This window comes from Lithobates pipiens, unplaced genomic scaffold (assembly GCF_037356315.1).
Source record: "Lithobates pipiens isolate NorthernLeopardFrog02 unplaced genomic scaffold, aLitPip1_a1.2 Scaffold_18, whole genome shotgun sequence".
NCBI lineage: Eukaryota > Metazoa > Chordata > Amphibia > Anura > Ranidae > Lithobates > Lithobates pipiens.
The window spans coordinates 599,956,897-599,975,128 of NW_027507758.1; the positions used below are offsets into that span (position 1 = coordinate 599,956,897).

Consider the following 18,232-nt stretch of genomic DNA (forward strand, 5'->3'; position numbering starts at 1 on the left):
AATAGACACAAACAGCAATGCTGGGATCGTTCCAAGTGCTGATGAGTTTTAACCAAGCACCAGGAGAGAACTGGAAACTTAGGACAGTGTGCACCAGGAGAGTACTGGAAACTTAGGACAGTTTACACTGCAAGAGTACTGGAAACTTAGGACAGTTTACACTGCAAGAGTACTGGAAACTTAGGACAGTTTACACCAGGAGATTACTGGAAACTTAGGACAGTTTACACCAGGAGAGTACTGGAAACTTAGGACAGTTTACACCAGGAGAGTACTGGAAACTTAGGACAGTTTGCACCAGGAGAGTACTGGAAACTTAGGACAGTTTACACCAGGAGAGTACTGGAAACTTAGGACAGTTTACACCAGGAGAGTACTGGAAACTTAGGACAGTTTGCACCAGGAGAGTACTGGAAACTTGGGACAGTGTGCGCCAGGAGAGTACTGGAAACTTAGGACAGTGTGCGCCAGGAGAGTACTGGAAACTTAGGACAGTGTGCACCTGGAGAGTACTGGAAACTTAGGACAGTTTGCACCAGGAGAGTACTGGAAACTTAGGACAGTTTACACCAGGAGAGTACTGGAAACTTAGGACAGTGTGCACCAGGAGAGTACTGGAAACTTAGGACAGTTTACACTGCAAGAGTACTGGAAACTTAGGACAGTTTACACTGCAAGAGTACTGGAAACTTAGGACAGTTTACACCAGGAGATTACTGGAAACTTAGGACAGTTTACACCAGGAGAGTACTGGAAACTTAGGACAGTTTACACCAGGAGAGTACTGGAAACTTAGGACAGTTTGCACCAGGAGAGTACTGGAAACTTGGGACAGTGTGCGCCAGGAGAGTACTGGAAACTTAGGACAGTGTGCGCCAGGAGAGTACTGGAAACTTAGGACAGTGTGCACCTGGAGAGTACTGGAAACTTAGGACAGTTTGCACCAGGAGAGTACTGGAAACTTAGGACAGTTTACACCAGGAGAGTACTGGAAACTTGGGACAGTGTGCACCAGGAGAGTACTGGAAACTTGGGACAGTGTGCGCCAGGAGAGTACTGGAAACTTAGGACAGTGTGCGCCAGGAGAGTACTGGAAACTTATGACAGTGTGCACCTGGAGAGTACTGGAAACTTAGGACAGTTTGCACCAGGAGAGTACTGGAAACTTAGGACAGTTTACACCAGGAGAGTACTGGAAACTTAGGACAGTGTGCGCCAGGAGAGTACTGGAAACTTAGGACAGTGTGCACCTGGAGAGTACTGGAAACTTAGGACAGTGTGCACCAGGAGAGTACTGGAAACTTAGGACAGTTTACACTGCAAGTGTACTGGAAACTTAGGACAGTTTACACTGCAAGAGTACTGGAAACTTAGGACAGTTTACACCAGGAGATTACTGGAAACTTAGGACAGTTTACACCAGGAGAGTACTGGAAACTTAGGACAGTTTACACCAGGAGAGTACTGGAAACTTAGGACAGTTTGCACCAGGAGAGTACTGGAAACTTGGGACAGTGTGCGCCAGGAGAGTACTGGAAACTTAGGACAGTGTGCGCCAGGAGAGTACTGGAAACTTAGGACAGTGTGCACCTGGAGAGTACTGGAAACTTAGGACAGTTTGCACCAGGAGAGTACTGGAAACTTAGGACAGTTTACACCAGGAGAGTACTGGAAACTTGGGACAGTGTGCACCAGGAGAGTACTGGAAACTTGGGACAGTGTGCGCCAGGAGAGTACAGGAAACTTAGGACAGTGTGCGCCAGGAGAGTACTGGAAACTTAGGACAGTGTGCGCCAGGAGAGTACTGGAAACTTAGGACAGTGTGCACCAGGAGAGTACTGGAAACTTAGGACAGTGTGCACCAGGAGAGTACTGGAAACATAGGACAGTGTGCATCAGGAGAGTACTGGAAACTTAGGACAGTGTGCGCCAGGAGAGTACTGGAAACTTAGGACAGTGTGCACCAGGAGAGTACTGGACAGTATGAAGTTATTTCCACTATTATTGTTGTTATTTGTAGATGTACACCCAATCACTAAGATCTAATAAGAGTAAACATGTTAAAAATCCCCCCCCCCCCCCAAGTCCCAGAACTTTTTTTATTTTGGCAATGTATTTGGGGTTTTGTGGTCTATCCTAATGTATTGTACTTTGTTTTTTCTTGTTTTTTTTTAGGGCAGATAGGGCTTTAATTGGGTAGCAGATGTGAGTACATCTTTGTGTGTTATTGGGAATAAATAGAAAAAAAAATAAGCATTTTCCTGCATATTTCACAATGCAATGTTTATGTCATTTCTGCACCCCAATATATTTATCCCAAAATAGAATCAACAAAATCTGATGTCACATTAGTGTGACTTTTATATAATGTAGCAAAATGGGAAAGCTCAAAGTTAAACTTACGCAATTTATTTTAGGAGAGCTTTATTCCCCTTTCGATGAGCGCAGGGGGAAAAAATGGTTTGCATAAATTGTTAGAATAAAGATTCGGTTGGGTTGACAAGGACACACATTTTCACAGGTTTTCAATAGCTAAAAATTAAAATGTACTCGCTCATGTGAGCATTTTATGCTTGGGCAGTGAACACAAACTGTCATCTGGAACATCTGATGACATTGTTGGGACCTGGAGATTACATTTTCTATTTGTTGACAAATTTGGGTGTCTGGATTTGGTCAGGGGAGACTAGATCTAGATGGAAAAAATAAATTTCTCCTTTAATTGTGACTCGCTAATGTAAAAGAAAGCCTCCAAACCCTTATAAGGACATAAATATTGCTTTACCTTAAAGGGGTTGTAAAGTCTCATGCATTCTATGCATTAAGGTGAAAAACCTTTTTTGGTGCAGCAATGTGAACGCATGATGTGCGATTTGCATGAGCACAGCGGCTCCAGCCGCTGTCTCTGTTCTCATTGGATAGATTGATAGCAGCGGGAGCGGGGGGTTAGGCCGAGTCAGCTGTGGGACTCGGTAACGCGCCCACATGGGTGCCCCCATGGAAAGCTGCTCTTGTTGGGGGCAACCGCTGAAAGGGAGGAGCGCAGACCGGGCACCCCAGAAGAGGAGGCTGCTCTGTACAAAACCATTGCACAGAGCAGGTAAGTATAACATGTTTGTTATATTTATATATATATATATATATAAAAAAAAGTGAACCTTTACAACCCCTTTAACTAGCTTAAGGCTATAGGAATGTCATTGTAAACTGACAATATGGCCGAGTCCACTATCTTCCCTAAAAGGTGATATCACTCTCCTAACAATTACGATGGATCATTTACTCACACACTAGCCCTGTATATACTACAGCTAAAACTTGTAATAATGAGTCTTGTCTCCAGAGCTACATTATACACATGTCTGGTGTGATCATCTGTGCCACGCTGCAAAGACTGGGGCCTCCATGGTGAAAAAGGCATCTTTAGATAAGTATTCTTGTTACATTTTCTAATATTTTAACATTTTTTATCTGTATCTGTCATTACTTAACCTCCCTAGCGGTAATCCCGAGCCTGGCTCGGGTTGGGAATTTACTGATAGGAGCGGTAACCCCTAGCCAGACTCGGGATCGCTTCGCTGGATGCAGGGGAGGGCACAGGGAGACTTACTTACCCTGTCCCCTGGATCCAGCGATATCCTCCGCGCTGTGTGATTGAGCTGTCCTCCGCTCGATTCACAGTGCTGAATGCCGCCGAGCTCCGTTCCCTGCAGGGTTACGGCGCACGGGAGCGGAGAACGGCGGCAAATTCAAAAAAGTAAAAAGACACAAAACACACACAGCACTGTAATCTGTAAGATTACAGTGCTGTATTAAAAAATACACACCCCCTTTGTCCCTAGTGGTCTGTGCAGTGCCCTGTGTGCACTTTTATATTATAAATACTGTTTTTTCTGCCTGGAATTTGGAGATTGTCCATAGCAACCAAAACGTGTCCCTTTTCAGTGTTTTAGGATTTGATTACATTATTGAATAATTTTTATTATTCTTTATTATATTATAAACTTTATCATACCCGGGATGTCTGCTAGACTCTGGTTTGAAGAGATTTAAGAGCGTTATTCCTAAGAATTACAGGACTACAAAATAAAACGCCAAATTTCCATGCAAAATAATTGTACCTCTTTCAGCACCTAATTCCAGACTGAATCATACCGCCAGGGAGGTTAATTAAATGTTCTACCTACAAGTGTTTGTGTGATCTTTCTTTTCTCATTTTGAATAAAACCCCAAAAACTTAAACTATCATGTAACCGTGATAAAACACCCCCTCCCCTCATGCAGGTTTGCGGCAGCAGATTACTTCAAAGGCTAGGTTCACACTGCTGCAATGCAGGAACGCTGCGAATCCACTGTGGGTTCCCGCATCGCATGTCTCCCAGTGGCAGTTCACACTGCCCTATGCGAACTGCTGGGAGTGTCAGTTAAAAGTTAATGACACCTCCAAATCAGTGTGAACACCCATGTGATCCGATTCTGCTGTGGACCAAGAAAAGGGTCCTGTACGAGTTTGGGCCGAATGCGATGCAAATCATACTATCTGTATGGCTTAAATCGCATCGCACAGAGATCACATGTGATTTGCACTGCAGTGCGATGCGAATCACATCCGATCTCGGACATTGGGCAGTGTGAACCTAGCCTAATACTGATCTACTGCTGCCTGCAAACCACTAGGCAACAGTTCACTATAGCAGGGATCCATACCGATAGGAAGGACCATGATGCCACTACACTCCTGATGTAAATACTATGCAGAAGCATAATATTTGTATTTATTACTACAGCACACCCCTATGAAGGGATTTGTAGAAGCATCGGAAAGCACCAATTCAGCTCCTTGGCTTACTGCTAGAACCCAGCTGGCTGTTCCAGCACTAATTCCAGGGAGGTCCATATCAGGTGCTGGGGCAAACTGCCGCTGTCCCTGTACAGTGGTGCCCAGGACAAAGCTCTCACTCTGTCTCCAAGTTGTGGCCTTGCATTTTCATCCTGTCACACAGGCTTCCATTGGAGACTCGAAGCGGCAGTTACAACACATACCGTGCCGGGACAAAATCATCCAGTGCTCAGGGCAAACATGCCAAACTGTGCCCCCCCTTCATTATGCGTCAGCTTATGATGAGGAGGGGAGAGCGAGCACAGCCCGCACCTTCTGACAGCTCTCTCCTCTTCTTCTTGCTGCTTCCAGCGCTTGGCTGACAGTAGTAATGCTGCGGTATCTACTCCTGTCAGCCTTATAGTACAGCAAACTTGTGACGCTCCCATCCCTAAAATACACGTCGGACCCAGGGCAGCTGACCCTTCTGCCCACCCCTTGTCCCAGCCCTGACAACACACATTAGGTATTGTCCACTGCTGTCACCGTCAGGAGACCCTCTCTGAGCACTGCCATGCACCCATCACAGAGCATCGAAAGCAAGTATTTAACTTTTAAAAATAGCAGTTGTTTATGACACCCAGGGTTTGATTTGCTAAAGCTGGATAGTGCAAAATCTGGTGCAGCTCTGCATGGTAGCCAATCAGCTTCTAATTTCAGCTTCTTCAAATAAGTTTTGACAAAAAAAAAAAACCTGGAAGCTGACTGGTTTCTCTGCAGAGCTGGACCGTATTTTGCACTCTCCAGTTTTAGTAAATCAACCCCACAGTTCGTTAGCAAGCTAAGGGGGAGATTTACTAAAACTGGAGCACTCAGAATCTGGTGCAGCTGTGCACGGTAGCCAATTGGCTTCAAACTTACCTTTTTAGGCTCCATGCACACTGGACATTAAAATAATGTTATAAAAATGCCAGTAGCTTTGCAGTGAGCCTTTCAACGTTCTTTATTATCTTTTGCTTGCGTTTTTCCATGTCAGCGGTTTTTTATTTTTTTTCCAATGAATCAAAAACGTAAAAAAAAATGCTGGTGAGCAACATTTTTGAATGTTTATGAGCGTTTGGCATTTTTTGTGGTCAGAAAAACGACTCCTGAACACGATTTTATGGCGTTCAGAAAACAGCCCATAAACTCAACTCCACCAAAAACTTTCATGTGTGCATGGACACATAGGATAACACCCAAACTCCCAAAAATGGCCGATTATGAGCTTATGTGCATGGCCTAAAACCTAAAAGCTGAGTTTTTTATGCCAGATTTTGCATGCCAAAGTTTTAGTAAACAACCCCTCTGTATGTCATTCAGGTTTTACATCTATTCAGAACCAACATTGGAGCTATTTACGAAGTAAGACAAAAAAAAGGACTATGACAATGCTATTAAAACAGACAAATGCATTGCATGTAGAAATGAGCAGAAGAATTTACAAATTTAAAGGAGAAGGGACAGATATAATGGGTAAGGTAGATTTGACAATGGTAGTTGGGTTGTTGATTACAATAATGGGAAAATCAATGGATGGCGGTGAGATGTCAATCAAGGTTATACAACTTTACAAAAACATACGTTCTAAAGGTTCATTTAAAAATGTGTAAGGTTGATGACAAGCAGAAACAAGTGCCATAGGAGGGCATTCCTGCCCTAGGAGTGCCATAGGAGGGCAAAAGAGTGCCATTGCTGGGAAGCAATAACCAGGCAGGCTGGTTTTAAGACAGGTTTCTACCAGGATTCTATAGTGAAACCCCCAAAAAGTGCCAGCTAGAATTTTGAATTGCATCCCAAAGATAGTATGCAGGGACCAAAAGCAAAGAGCAAAAAACGCAAGCAGAAGGGGGAGGCTGCACCACTTGAAGTGAAGCCAACTGAACAGCTTTTTCTAAAGGGTACCTGCAGAAGCACGTCATCTTCGTGCAACGCGTGCCAATCTTCACCGAAGGGAAAAACACAAAAGTACGGGACACCTTCCCCAAAACGCCAAAAGCATCTGTAGGGTACGAGGCTGGCAGGCGACGGAGGAGCCTGAATGAAGAATAGCCTTTACTGCTGCTTCTGTTCCAGCAGTGAACAGATGTGCCCCCTGAACCTATGATTCTAACACTAATCCTGAATCTCATGGCATTATCAGCGCAAATGGAGGACACAGCTGACACGCTGGCACTGAGCAAACGTTTGCATTTATTAAGTAGAGAGCACTAAAGCTCCAGATATAGGACATGGGATAACATCCCTTTCATTGACTATATACCCTGTATATGGGGGAGAAGAACACAAGTCATTGTGATGTTCCAACGCAAACAAAAAAAAACCTTTTTACGGATTAACAAGGCAACTGCCCTGTGATTATGACACCAGCACGGACGGGGATTTGTAAGGCTCATGGCTGGGAAGATATTTCTCCAGTTCTGACAAAGGATGAGAGATTATCACTGACATATCTACACACTCATATCTGGGACAAACCACTGCAAAAACTTAGCTGGTGTTTTTGGGGCCACATGGAGCCTTTTTTTCCGTGTTTGTGCTTCAACCACTTCCCGCCCGACTAAGTCATATGACGTCCTTGACTTTGAGCGGGTATATCTAAATGATGCCTGCGGCTTTTTCAGCTGGCGATTCCCTACACCGGTGATGGCGAACCTTGGCACTCCAGATGCTTTGGAACAGTGTAGTTGAGCACCATGGGAAATGTAGTTCCAAAACATCTGGGGTGCCAAGGTTCGCCATCACTGCCCTACACCATAAAAATGATCATATCGGCTGTTCCACCGCTTGATCGTTCTTACGGGCGGCGAGAGGCTAAGTCATATGACATCCTTGACTTTGAGCGGGTATATCCGAATGATGCCTGCAGCTTTTTTAGCTGGCGATTCCCTACACCAGTGCTGGCGAACATTGGCACTCCAGATGTTTTGGAACAGTGTAGTTGAGCATCATGGGAAATGTAGTTCCAAAACATCTGGGGTGCCAAGGTTCGCCATCACTGCCCTACACCATAAGAATGATCGGCTGTTCCTCCTTTTGATCGCTCTTACGGGCGGCGAGATGGGATGCCCTCCCACTCCTGCAGCCCTCCGATTCCATCGTTGAGTCTAAGACAGGATCCGCTGGCCCCTGGATGTTTGCCATAAAGACTCCGCCATAAAGACTCATCTGGTCCGCTGGAGTCTCTATGATCGTTCAGAGGCTGGGCGCGATGTTATGACGTCACGCCCGGCCTCTGCATTCAAACAAATGGTGCCGCCTCAGCTGGGAAGCCGAGATCGGTTTTCTAAATTTTTTTTTTTATTTCAGGCTTCCCAGCCTAGAGGTGAGATGTGGGGTCTTATTGACCTCCACATCTCACTATAAAGAGGACCGATCATGCCATATTCCTATTACAAGGGATGTTACATTCCTTGTAATAGGAATAAAAGTGATCAAAAAAATGATTTTTTTTTTAAAAAAGTGTCAAACAAAAAAAAAAAAAAGTGAAATTAACAATAAAAAAAAAAACTGAAAAAAAATGTAAAGCTCCCCTGTCCCTGTGTGCTTGCACGCAGAAGCAAGCGCATACGTAAGTCCCGCCCACATATGAAAACGATGTTCAAACCACACACGTGCAGTATCACCGTGAATGTTAGTGCGAAAGCAATAATTCTAGCCCTAGACCTCCTCTGTAACTCAAAACATGTAACCAGTAAAAAATCTTAAAACGTCGCCTATAGGGATTTTTAAGTACCAAAGTTTGGCGCCATTCCACAAGCGTGTGCAGTTTTGAAGTGTGACATGTTAGATATCTATTTACTCGCCATAACTTCATCTTTCACATTACGCCAAAAAAAGAAAGGGCTAACTTTACTGTTTTGTTTTTTTGTAAAGCACAAAATGTTTTTTTTTTTCCCCAAGAAAAAAACACGTTCGGAAAATTGCTGCGCAAATACCGTGCGAGATAAAAAGTTGCAACAACTGCCATTGTATTATCTAGGGTCTTTGCTTAAAAAAACTTACATAATGTTTGGGGGTTCTATGTAATTTTCTAGCAAAAAAATTATTGATTTTTATATGTAGGAGAGAAATGTCAGAATTAGCCTGGGTGGTAGGTGGTTATTAAACCACAGCTGTTAGTTATAGGGGTAGATTTACTAAAAGCAAATAGACTGTGCACTTAGGAAGTACAGTTGCACCCCTGAAAGTGCACTTGCGCCAGAGCTTAGTAAATGAGGAAATTACTTCCCTCATCCAATCATGTGCAAGCAAAAAAAAAACTTTTTTGACAGAATTCTTCCATTCTAATTTGTCTAACGTAAGATTTTTTTTTTGGTCTATGAACTCATAAATTAATCGTTAAATCATTTTTCTCTTAATGTAAGCAGTGTAAATACCTGAATTTGACCTTGTATTTATTTCTTGCAACACATGTACAGCTGAGCCCAGTTTTGGAGAGGGAGAAGCAGCACAAAGAGCCAATCAGCTGTGCTGCAATGATGATGTGCAAATGAGGAACATGCTCAAAGGATGGGGTAGTAGAGTGACAGAATTACTGAAGGATGTCAGTCTTCTGCTTGTCCTTTTACTGTCCAATCGCGGGCTGGTGGTGGCAAGACCTGTAAGTGGCACTGAACTGCAGCAGAGAAAAAAAGTTATTTTCCCCAGTGTTGTGATGTATGACTGGTTCTTGTTTGGAAATGTGATAAAATACTATATTTTCTCATTTAAAATGCTGCTTTCTACTCTCCAACTGCAGTGCTCTGTAATGGCAGAGCTGAGTAGCAGCAGCACCTCTCTGCACAAGTCTTGCATTGCAGAGAAGAGGAGAGGAGGGGGCATGACCAGGTCTGTGTGCATTGCTGAGTGCACAGGGGGGGGGCGACACATGGAGATTGATCTTGTGAAGGAAAAGCTTAATCCTGCCAGATGGTTTAGGTAGTTATTGAGCTACTAAGGTAACAAAACCTGAACTAATGATTACAGAGCTGCATTCATTTATGCTGTTTATATCTGCCTGGAGTGCAGTCCTTGAAGTGGTTGTAAAGGTTCAGATTTTTAAAGGGTAAAACACATTTTTTTTTCATGCACATTGCTGGATCAGGTTCAGGTGAGTATAAGGGGGGGCTGAGGGGGGAGCTGCACACTGAAGGTTTTTTACTTTCCTGCATAGAATGCAAGGAGGTAAAAACTTTCAGCCTTTAGAACCACTTTAACTGATTTCTGACTGTGCTATAGCTAAAAGATGGCTACAGCACAGGCTTAGTTTGCCTGGAGGGCATACATGGACGTCCTATAGTGATCGCAATGCCCTTTGGACTCAGCTGATCACAGATCAGGGTAAAGGGCCAAACACAGCGGCCCTTTACCATGTGATCAGCTGTGTATAATGAAAGTTGATCATGGGTGTAAACACAAGCCGGTTATCGGCTTTTCTTTCCCTTACGCTTACAGCGTGAGGAGAGAATAAGAGAACCAATAACCGGCTTGTGCACTCATAATAAGGGCACTGATTATTAGTGTTCTGATTATCAGTGCAGTCCCAACAGTGTCCACCAGTGCTACCAATCAGTGCCTCCTCATCAGTGCCGTCTACCAGTGCCACTTATCAGAGCCCATCAGTGCAGCCTCATCAGTGGCCATCAGTGCCACCTATCAGTGGCCATCAGTGTCACCTATCAATGTCACCGATCAGTGTCACCTATCAGTGACCATCAGTGCAGCCTATCAGTGTCGATCAGTGTAGCCTCATCAACACACATCAGTGAAGGAGAAAAATTGCCTGTTTGGTAAATTTTATAACAAACTATGAAAAATTTTGTTTTGTTTTTTTCCAAATTTTGAGTCTTTTTTAATTTGTTTAGCAAAACAAAAAAAACAAAAAATACCCAGTGGTGATTAAAAACCACCAAAAGAAAGCTCTATTTGTGTAAAAAAAAAAAAAACAATTTAATATGGGTACAGTGCTGCATGACCACGCAATTGTCATTCAAATGCCCCGTACACATGATCGGACTATCCACCGGACTTTCCAAATGAACGGACTTGCCCACACATGGACTAAAGTCCATTCATTTTAAACGTGACTTCAGGTACGACGGGACTAGAGAAGGAAGTCAATGTCGCCGCTTTCATCGGCGAGATTGACACCTTGAGAGCCCTGTCGCCTGGTATGGGTTTTAAAGGTAACCCCTACGCTGAAAAACGGCGTGGGGGCCCCCTCAAAGTCCATACCAGACCCTTATCCGAGCACGCAGCCCGGCTGGTCAGGAAAGGGGGTGGGGATGAGCAAGCCCTCCTGAACCCTACCAGGCCACATGCCCTCAACATGGGGGGTGGGTGCTTTGGAGAAGGGGGGCCCCCACCCCAAAGACCCTGTCTGCGGGCGGGGGGCTTATCGGAATCCGGGAGCTCCCTTTAATAAGGAGGCCCCCAGATCCCGGCTCCCCACCCTATGTGAATGAGTATGGGGTACATCGTACCCCTACCCATTCACCTGGGGGGGAAAAGTGTCAATAAAAAAAACACACAACACAGGTTTTTAAAGTAGTTTATTAGGCAGCTCCGGGGGTCTTCTCGCCAGGCTCCTCCGCTATCTTCTGCTCTTTTGCTAGCGGAGAAGCCTGGCTTTCTCCTTCGTCATCGTCCGGGGGTCTTCTTCTGACTTCGGGGGTCTTCTTCCGACTTCTCCGTGCTTTCCAGCCTCTTCTCCCGCTCTCCAGTTCTTCTGCCGGGCTCCTCCGCTATCTTCTTCCAGCTCTTTTACTAGACTTGGCCCGATCTTCTCGTTCATAGTCGCCGCCGTCTTCTTCTTCAGACTAGCACACAGACGAGTGGATTGTCTGTCGGAAAGCCGAGTCCGGCGGACAATTTTGAGTCAAGTCTTCTTTCAAAGTCTGCACACGGTGGAATTGTCCGATCGTGTACGCGGCAAAAGTGTCACAGCACTGAAGGCTGAAAATGGGCCTGGGCAGGAAGGGGGTGAAAGTGCCCAGTAGGCAAGTGGTTAATAAAGTGAACCTACGAGCCCCAGGAACCTTTAATAAAGAGAACACATGGGCCCCAGGAAACTTTAATAAAGTGAACCCACAGCCTTACTACTGATTGTTTCACTGAGTGAAACTTTTTTATTATATGAGATGGTGCAGGAGGCAGAAAGGGTCTGGCCAGGACCAGTGTTCACAGACGCTGTTTCTAATACAGAGCACCCCAAATTTTAGGGGTCCCTGTGCACTATACTGGGGACCAAACCTGGCATGGAGGTACCCAGAGGTGACTATTATTTGGAGAACATATCAATTTTAATTATTTTTGAGACTCACAGCTGCACCTTCACACCTGCTTGTCCAATCATAATAAAAACTATGTTTTTTGGTGTGTTCAGTACTGTTATTGTGGGTTCAGTACTATTGTTAGGAGTTTGGTACTGCTGTTGGGGGTTCAGTACTGTTGTTGGGTGTTTGGTCCTGCTGTTGTGTGTTCGGTCCTGCTGTCGAGAGTTCAGGTCTGTTGTTGTGTGTTCAGTCCTGTTGTTGTGTGCTCAGTACTGCTATTGTGTGTTCAGTACTGTTTTTGGGAGCTCAGTACTGTAGTTGGGAGTTTGGTACTGTTGTTGTGTGATCAGTACTGTTGTTGTGGGTTTGGTGTTGTTGTGGGTTTGGTCCTGTTGTGGGTTTAGTCCTGTTGTTGTGGGTTTGGTCCTGTTGTTGTGGGTTCAGTACTGTTGTTGTGTGTTCGGTACTGTTGTTGGGAGTTTGGTCCTTTTGTTGTGTGTTCAATCCTGTTGTGTGTTCAGTCCTGTTTTTGTGGGTTCAGTACTGTTGTTGTGAGTTCAGTACTGCTGTTGTGTGTACAGTACTGCTGTTGTAGGTTTGGTTCTGTTGTGGGATTGGTCCTGTTGTTGTGTGTTCAGTACTGTTGTTGAGAGTTCAGTACTGTTGTTGGGAGTTTGGTACTGTTGTTGGGAGTTTGGTACTGTTGTTGGGAGTTTGTTACTGTTGTTGTGGGTTCGGTACTGCTGTTGTGGGTTCGGTCCTGTTGTTGTGGGTTTGGTGCGGTTGTTGTGGGTTCGGTGCGGTTGTTGTGGGTTCAATACTGTTGTTGTGGGTTCAGTACTGTTGTTGGGGCTTCGGTACTGTTGTTATGTGTTCAGTACTGTTGTCGGGAGTTCGATACTGCTGTTGGGGGTTTGGCCCTGTTGTTGTGATTTCAGTATTATTGCATGCCATTCATTCTTTCCAGTACTGTTGTTGTGGGTTTGGTACTGTTGTTGTGGGTTCAGTACTGTTGTTGTGGGTTCAGTACTGTTGTCGGGAGTTCGATACTGCTGTTGTGGGTTTGGCCCTGTTGTTGTGATTTCAGTACTATTGCACGCCATTCATTCTTTCCAGTACTGTTGTTGTGGGTTTGGTACTGTTTTTGTGGGTTCAGTACTGTTGTTGTGGGTTCAGTACTGCTGTTGTTGGGTTCGGTCCTGTTGTTGTGTATTTGGTACTGTTATTGTGGGTTCGGTCCTGTTGTTGTGTATTTGGTACTGTTATTGTGGGTTTGGTATTGTTGTTGTGTGTTCAGTACTATTGCCTGACATTCATTCTTTTCAGTACGGTTCATGGTGAAGGCTCTGTATTCTATAAGAACAAATAGCTTGTCCTGTTCCATGCCTATTCCATTATGAATTCTCCAGAAGAAGGAAGAAGCTTTATCCAGTGAAGAACACGGGCTATACTGAAGTGTAAATTGGCCAGCAGTGTGGAAATAAAACTGTACTCTGCCCTCAGTATGAATCAAATGTATTTATGTGTCTCATTTGAGGCCAGTTCTAGGAGGATTTATACCGATAGGCTGTGTAAATGGTACAGACAAGATAGGAGCGCCCATTAGAGCTTCATTATCTGTGCTGCTACTTCTCCAGCACCATCCACTGCACATCTAATAGAATACAGGAGAGAATTTATGTGTATGTTCCAGGTGTAGACAGAGAGAGTGAGCGAGAGCGAGAGGAAAGAAAGAATGAAGGAGGAAGAGAGAGGGGAAAGGTAAAAAGGAGGGAAAGACAGAGAATAAAGGAGCAAGAGAATGAAGGGGGAAAGAGAGAGAATGAAGGGGAGAGAGAGAATGAAGGGGAGAGAGAGAATGAAGGGGGGGAAAGAGAGAGAATAAAGAGGGGAAAGAGAGAGAATAAAGGGGGGAAAGAGAATGAAGAAGGGAGAGTAAAGGGAGAGAGAATAAAGGTGAAAGAGTAAGGCAAGAGAGAGAATGAAGGGGGGAGAGAGAACGAATGAAGGGGGAAAGATAGAGAATGAAGGGGGAGAGAGAAAGAATGAAGGGGAAAAGAGAGAGAATGAAGGGGGGAAAGAGAGAGAATAAAGGGGGGAAAGAGAGAGAATAAAGGGGGGAAAGAGAATGAAGAAGGGAGAGTAAAGGGAGAGAGAATAAAGGTGAAAGAGTAAGGCAAGAGAGAGAATGAAGGGGGGAGAGAGAACGAATGAAGGGGGAAAGATAGAGAATGAAGGGGGAAAAAGAGAGAATGAAGGGGGGAAAGAGAGAGAATGAAGGGGGGGGGAGAGAGAATGAAGAAGGGAGAGTAAAGGGAGAGAGAATAAAGCTGAAAGAGTAAGGCAAGAGAGAGAATGAAGGAGGGAGAGAAAGAATGAAGGGGGAGAGAGAAAGAATGAAGGGGGAGAGAGAAAGAATGAAGGGGGAAGAGAGAGAATGAAGGGGGAGTAAAGGGAGAGTGAATAAAGGTGAAAGAGTAAGGCAAGAGAGAGAATGAAGGGGGAGAGAGAAAGAATGAAGGGGGAAGAGAGAGAATGAAGGGGGAGGAGAGAAAGAATGAAGGGGGAAAGAGAGAGAATGAAGGGGGGAGCGAGAATGAAGAAGGGAGAGTAAAGGGAGAGAAAAAAAGAGAGAGAGAGAGAATGAGCGAGTGAGAAAGAATGGAGAAAGGAGAGTGATGGGAGAGTGAGGGAAGAGAAAAAATGAAGAAGGCAGAAATAATTAAGGAGAGTGAGAGGAGAGAGAAAATGAGGAAGTGAGAGAGCAAGAGAAGATAGAGAATGAAGGAAGACGTGTGGTGAGAGAGAATGAAGTAGGAAAAGTGAGGGAGAAAGAATGAGGGAAGGAGAGAGAAAATGAAGAAGCGAGAGGGTTAAAGGAGAGAGAGAATGAAGGAAGGATAGTGAGGGGAGAGGGGATGAAGGAGGGATAGTCAGGGGAGAGAAAATGAAGGAGGGATAGTGAGGGGAGAGAGAATGAAGGAGGGATAGTGAGGGGAGAGAGAGAGAATGAAGGAGAGATAGTGAGGGGAGAGAGCATGAAGGAGGGATAGCGAGGGGAGAGAGAATGAAGCAGGGATAGCGAGGGGAGAGAGAATGAAGGAGGGATAGCGAGGGGAGAGAGGATTAAAGAAGAAGAGTGAGAGGAGAGAGAGAGACTGAAGGAGAGAGAGTGAGGGAAGAGAAAGAATAAAGAAGGAAGAGAGCGAGGGAAGAGAAAATGAAGGAGGGGAAAGAATGAAGAAAGGAGAGTGAGAGGAAAGAGAGAGAATGAAGAAGTGAGAGAGGGAAAGGGGAGAGAGAATGAAGGAAGTCGAATAAAGGAAGAGGAAGAATGAAGAATGGAGAGAGAAAGGGGATAGAGAAGTAAAAAGGAAGAGAGAAGAAATGAGAGAGGGGAGAAAATGAAAGTAGAAGAAAGAAGTGAAGAAGATAGATACAGTGCCTTGAAAAATTATTTATACCCTTTCAAATTTTCCACATTTTGTCATATTACAACCAAAAACGTAAATGTATTTTATTGGGATTTTATGTGATAGACCAACACAAAGTGGCACATAATTGTGAAGTGGAAGGAAAATGATAAATGGTTTTTAACATTTTTTACAAATAAATATGTGAAAAGTGTGGGGTACATTTTGTATTCAGCCCCCCCGGAGTCAATACTTTGTAGAATCTCCTTTCACTGTAATTACAGCTGCAAGTATTTTTGGGGATGTCTCTACCAGCTTTGCACATCTAGAGAGGGACATTTCTGCTCATTCTTCTTTACAAAAGAGCTGAAGCTCTGTCAGATTGGATGGAGAGCGTCTGTGAACAGCAATTTTCAAGTCTTACCACAGATTCTCAATTGGATTTAGGTCTGGACTTTGACTGGGCCATTCTAACACATGAATAGGCTTTTATCTAATCCATTCCATTGTAGCTCTGGCTGTATGTTTAGGGTCGTTGTCCTGCTGGAAGGTGAACCTCCCACCCAGTGTCAAATCAGATTTGTGGAGTGCAACACTAATGCCGCGTACACACAGTGGAAATGTTAGATGTGAGCTTGTTGTCGGAAAGTCCGACTGTGTGTATGCTCCATCGAACATCTGCTGTCGGACTTTCCGCCAACAAATGTTTGCTAGCAGGTTTTCAAATTTTCCGCCAACAAAACTTTGTTGTCGGAAAGTCCGATCATGTGTACACAAGTCCGATGCACAAAAGTTCACGCATGCTCAGAATCGAGCAGAAGGGGCTTCACTGGCTATTGAACTTCCTTTTTCTCGGCTCATCGTACGCCTTGTAGGTCAACACGTTCCCAATTGTTGGCCAACATTTGTGTGACCGTGTGTATGCAAGACAAGTTTGAACCAACATCTTTTGAACAAAAATCCACTGTTTTGTTGGCGGAAAGTCAGATCGTGTATACGTGGCATAATAGTTGTCCTGTGGACAGATTCTCCAATCTGATCTGTGGATCTTTACAGCTCCTTTAGAGTTACCATGGGCCTCTTGGCTGCTTCTCTGATGAATGCTCTGCTTGCCTGGCTTGTCAGTTTAGGTGGACGGCCATATCTTGGTAGGTTTGCAGTTGTGCCATACTCTTTCCACTTTCAGATGATGGATTGAACAGTGGTCTGTGAGATATCCAAAGCTTGGGATACTTTCTTATAACCTAATACCCTGTACATACTGGAAAATGTGTCGGACTGTGTTGTCGGAAATTCCGATTGTGTGTGGGCTCCATCGGTCTTTTTCAGTCGGAATTTCCGACACACGAAGTTTGAGATCTGGATATAAAATGTTCCGAGAACAAAATCTGATCGTTTAAATTCCAATCGTGTGTATACAATTCCAACGCACAAAGTGCCACGCATGCGCACAATAAATTACGAGACGAAAGCTATTGGCTTCTGCCCTCTTTATAGTCCTTTCGTACATGTTTTACGTCACCTCGTTCTAAATGATCGGATTTTCCGACAACTTTGTGCGACCGTGTGTATGCAAAACAAATTTGGGCCAAAATCTGTTGGAAAAAACCCTGCTTTAATCGCTTCCACACTTTTACCCCTGACCTGTCTGGTGGGTTCCATCCATTCAATATTTATTTGTAAACAATTTTGAAAACAATTTATGATTTTCCTTCCACTTCACAATTATGTGCCACTTTGTTTAGGTCTATCACATAAAATATATTCACGTTTTTGGTTGTAACATGACAAAATGTGGAAAATTTCAAGGGGTATAAATACTTTTTCAAGGCACTGTAGATAGACATTGAATTACACTGTCTTGCCGTGTCACATGCTCTGTATATAAACACACAATCCATCTCTTTTATATTAGGTGTTTTCTGGCTGTTGGGTGACACTCTCCAGCAGATATTCTCCGTTTTGTAGGCATCCATACAAAATATCATTACATGAAGGTGCTAATCATTATGCTGTAACCCTCTTGTCACATATTCCTGCACTCATTACCAATGTCCTGATAGGAAATGTCTGGGAGAATTGTGAGCTGGTACTCATCACAGGTAGCGGAGCGCTGGTGACAGGTTCTGCGATATGTGGCATCTACCCCCCCTAGAACGTTCATAATCAGCTCCTGACCTTCATATGATCCTGTGTAAATGATCTCAGTAGAAGAGGACAAACAGCAATAAATATATATAATTGGCCGAATATTACTCCTGTCATATCCTAGGCTGTAAAGGCCCCACCAGGGACAGTCAGCCCTTTAATAGCGTTATCCAAAACTCACAAGAAGACAGCTTTGCCATTTTATAGACATCCCTGACATCTACAGTAGGTCAGGTGTTCTCAAAGTGTATGACAAAATAAAAACACACATTTAGCACATCTCTTCATTACATACACAGTTCCCCACGATTTATGCTTTTAAAAAAAGCAGAATAAGCTTTAAAAGGATAAAAAAATAAAAAAAAAAACGTCTGGGAGCAAAAAGTCCCTTCTGACAAAAAAAAGAAGAAACTTTGGGCATGCACAGTGCAGTGTACACTCTCGGCTCATTACCTCCATCAATGGGCCGGGGACAATGTAACTCCTGTGCACACCCATGGCTGCCCAATGGCCAAAGAGGATCCCCACAGGATTTTGAAAGAAATGGCAGCTATGAC

At 44.1% G+C, this 18,232-nt stretch overlaps 1 protein-coding gene across 3 annotated transcripts in view; it reads right to left on the reverse strand.

The window, feature by feature from the left end:
• EFR3B (EFR3 homolog B) overlaps window positions 1–18,232 on the reverse strand; it is a 385,565-nt gene that overhangs the window by 126,880 nt on the left and 240,453 nt on the right. The window contains exon 1 of one of the 3 annotated variants that reach the window (XM_077489236.1): window positions 6,764–6,892. The exons of the other annotated variants lie outside the window; for them this stretch is intronic. Within the exon in view, the coding sequence (XP_077345362.1) occupies window positions 6,764–6,780 (17 nt within the window). The 5' untranslated portion in view covers window positions 6,781–6,892. Of the gene's footprint in view, window positions 1–6,763; window positions 6,893–18,232 lie in introns of those variants that run through there. 3 annotated transcript variants of the gene reach the window in all.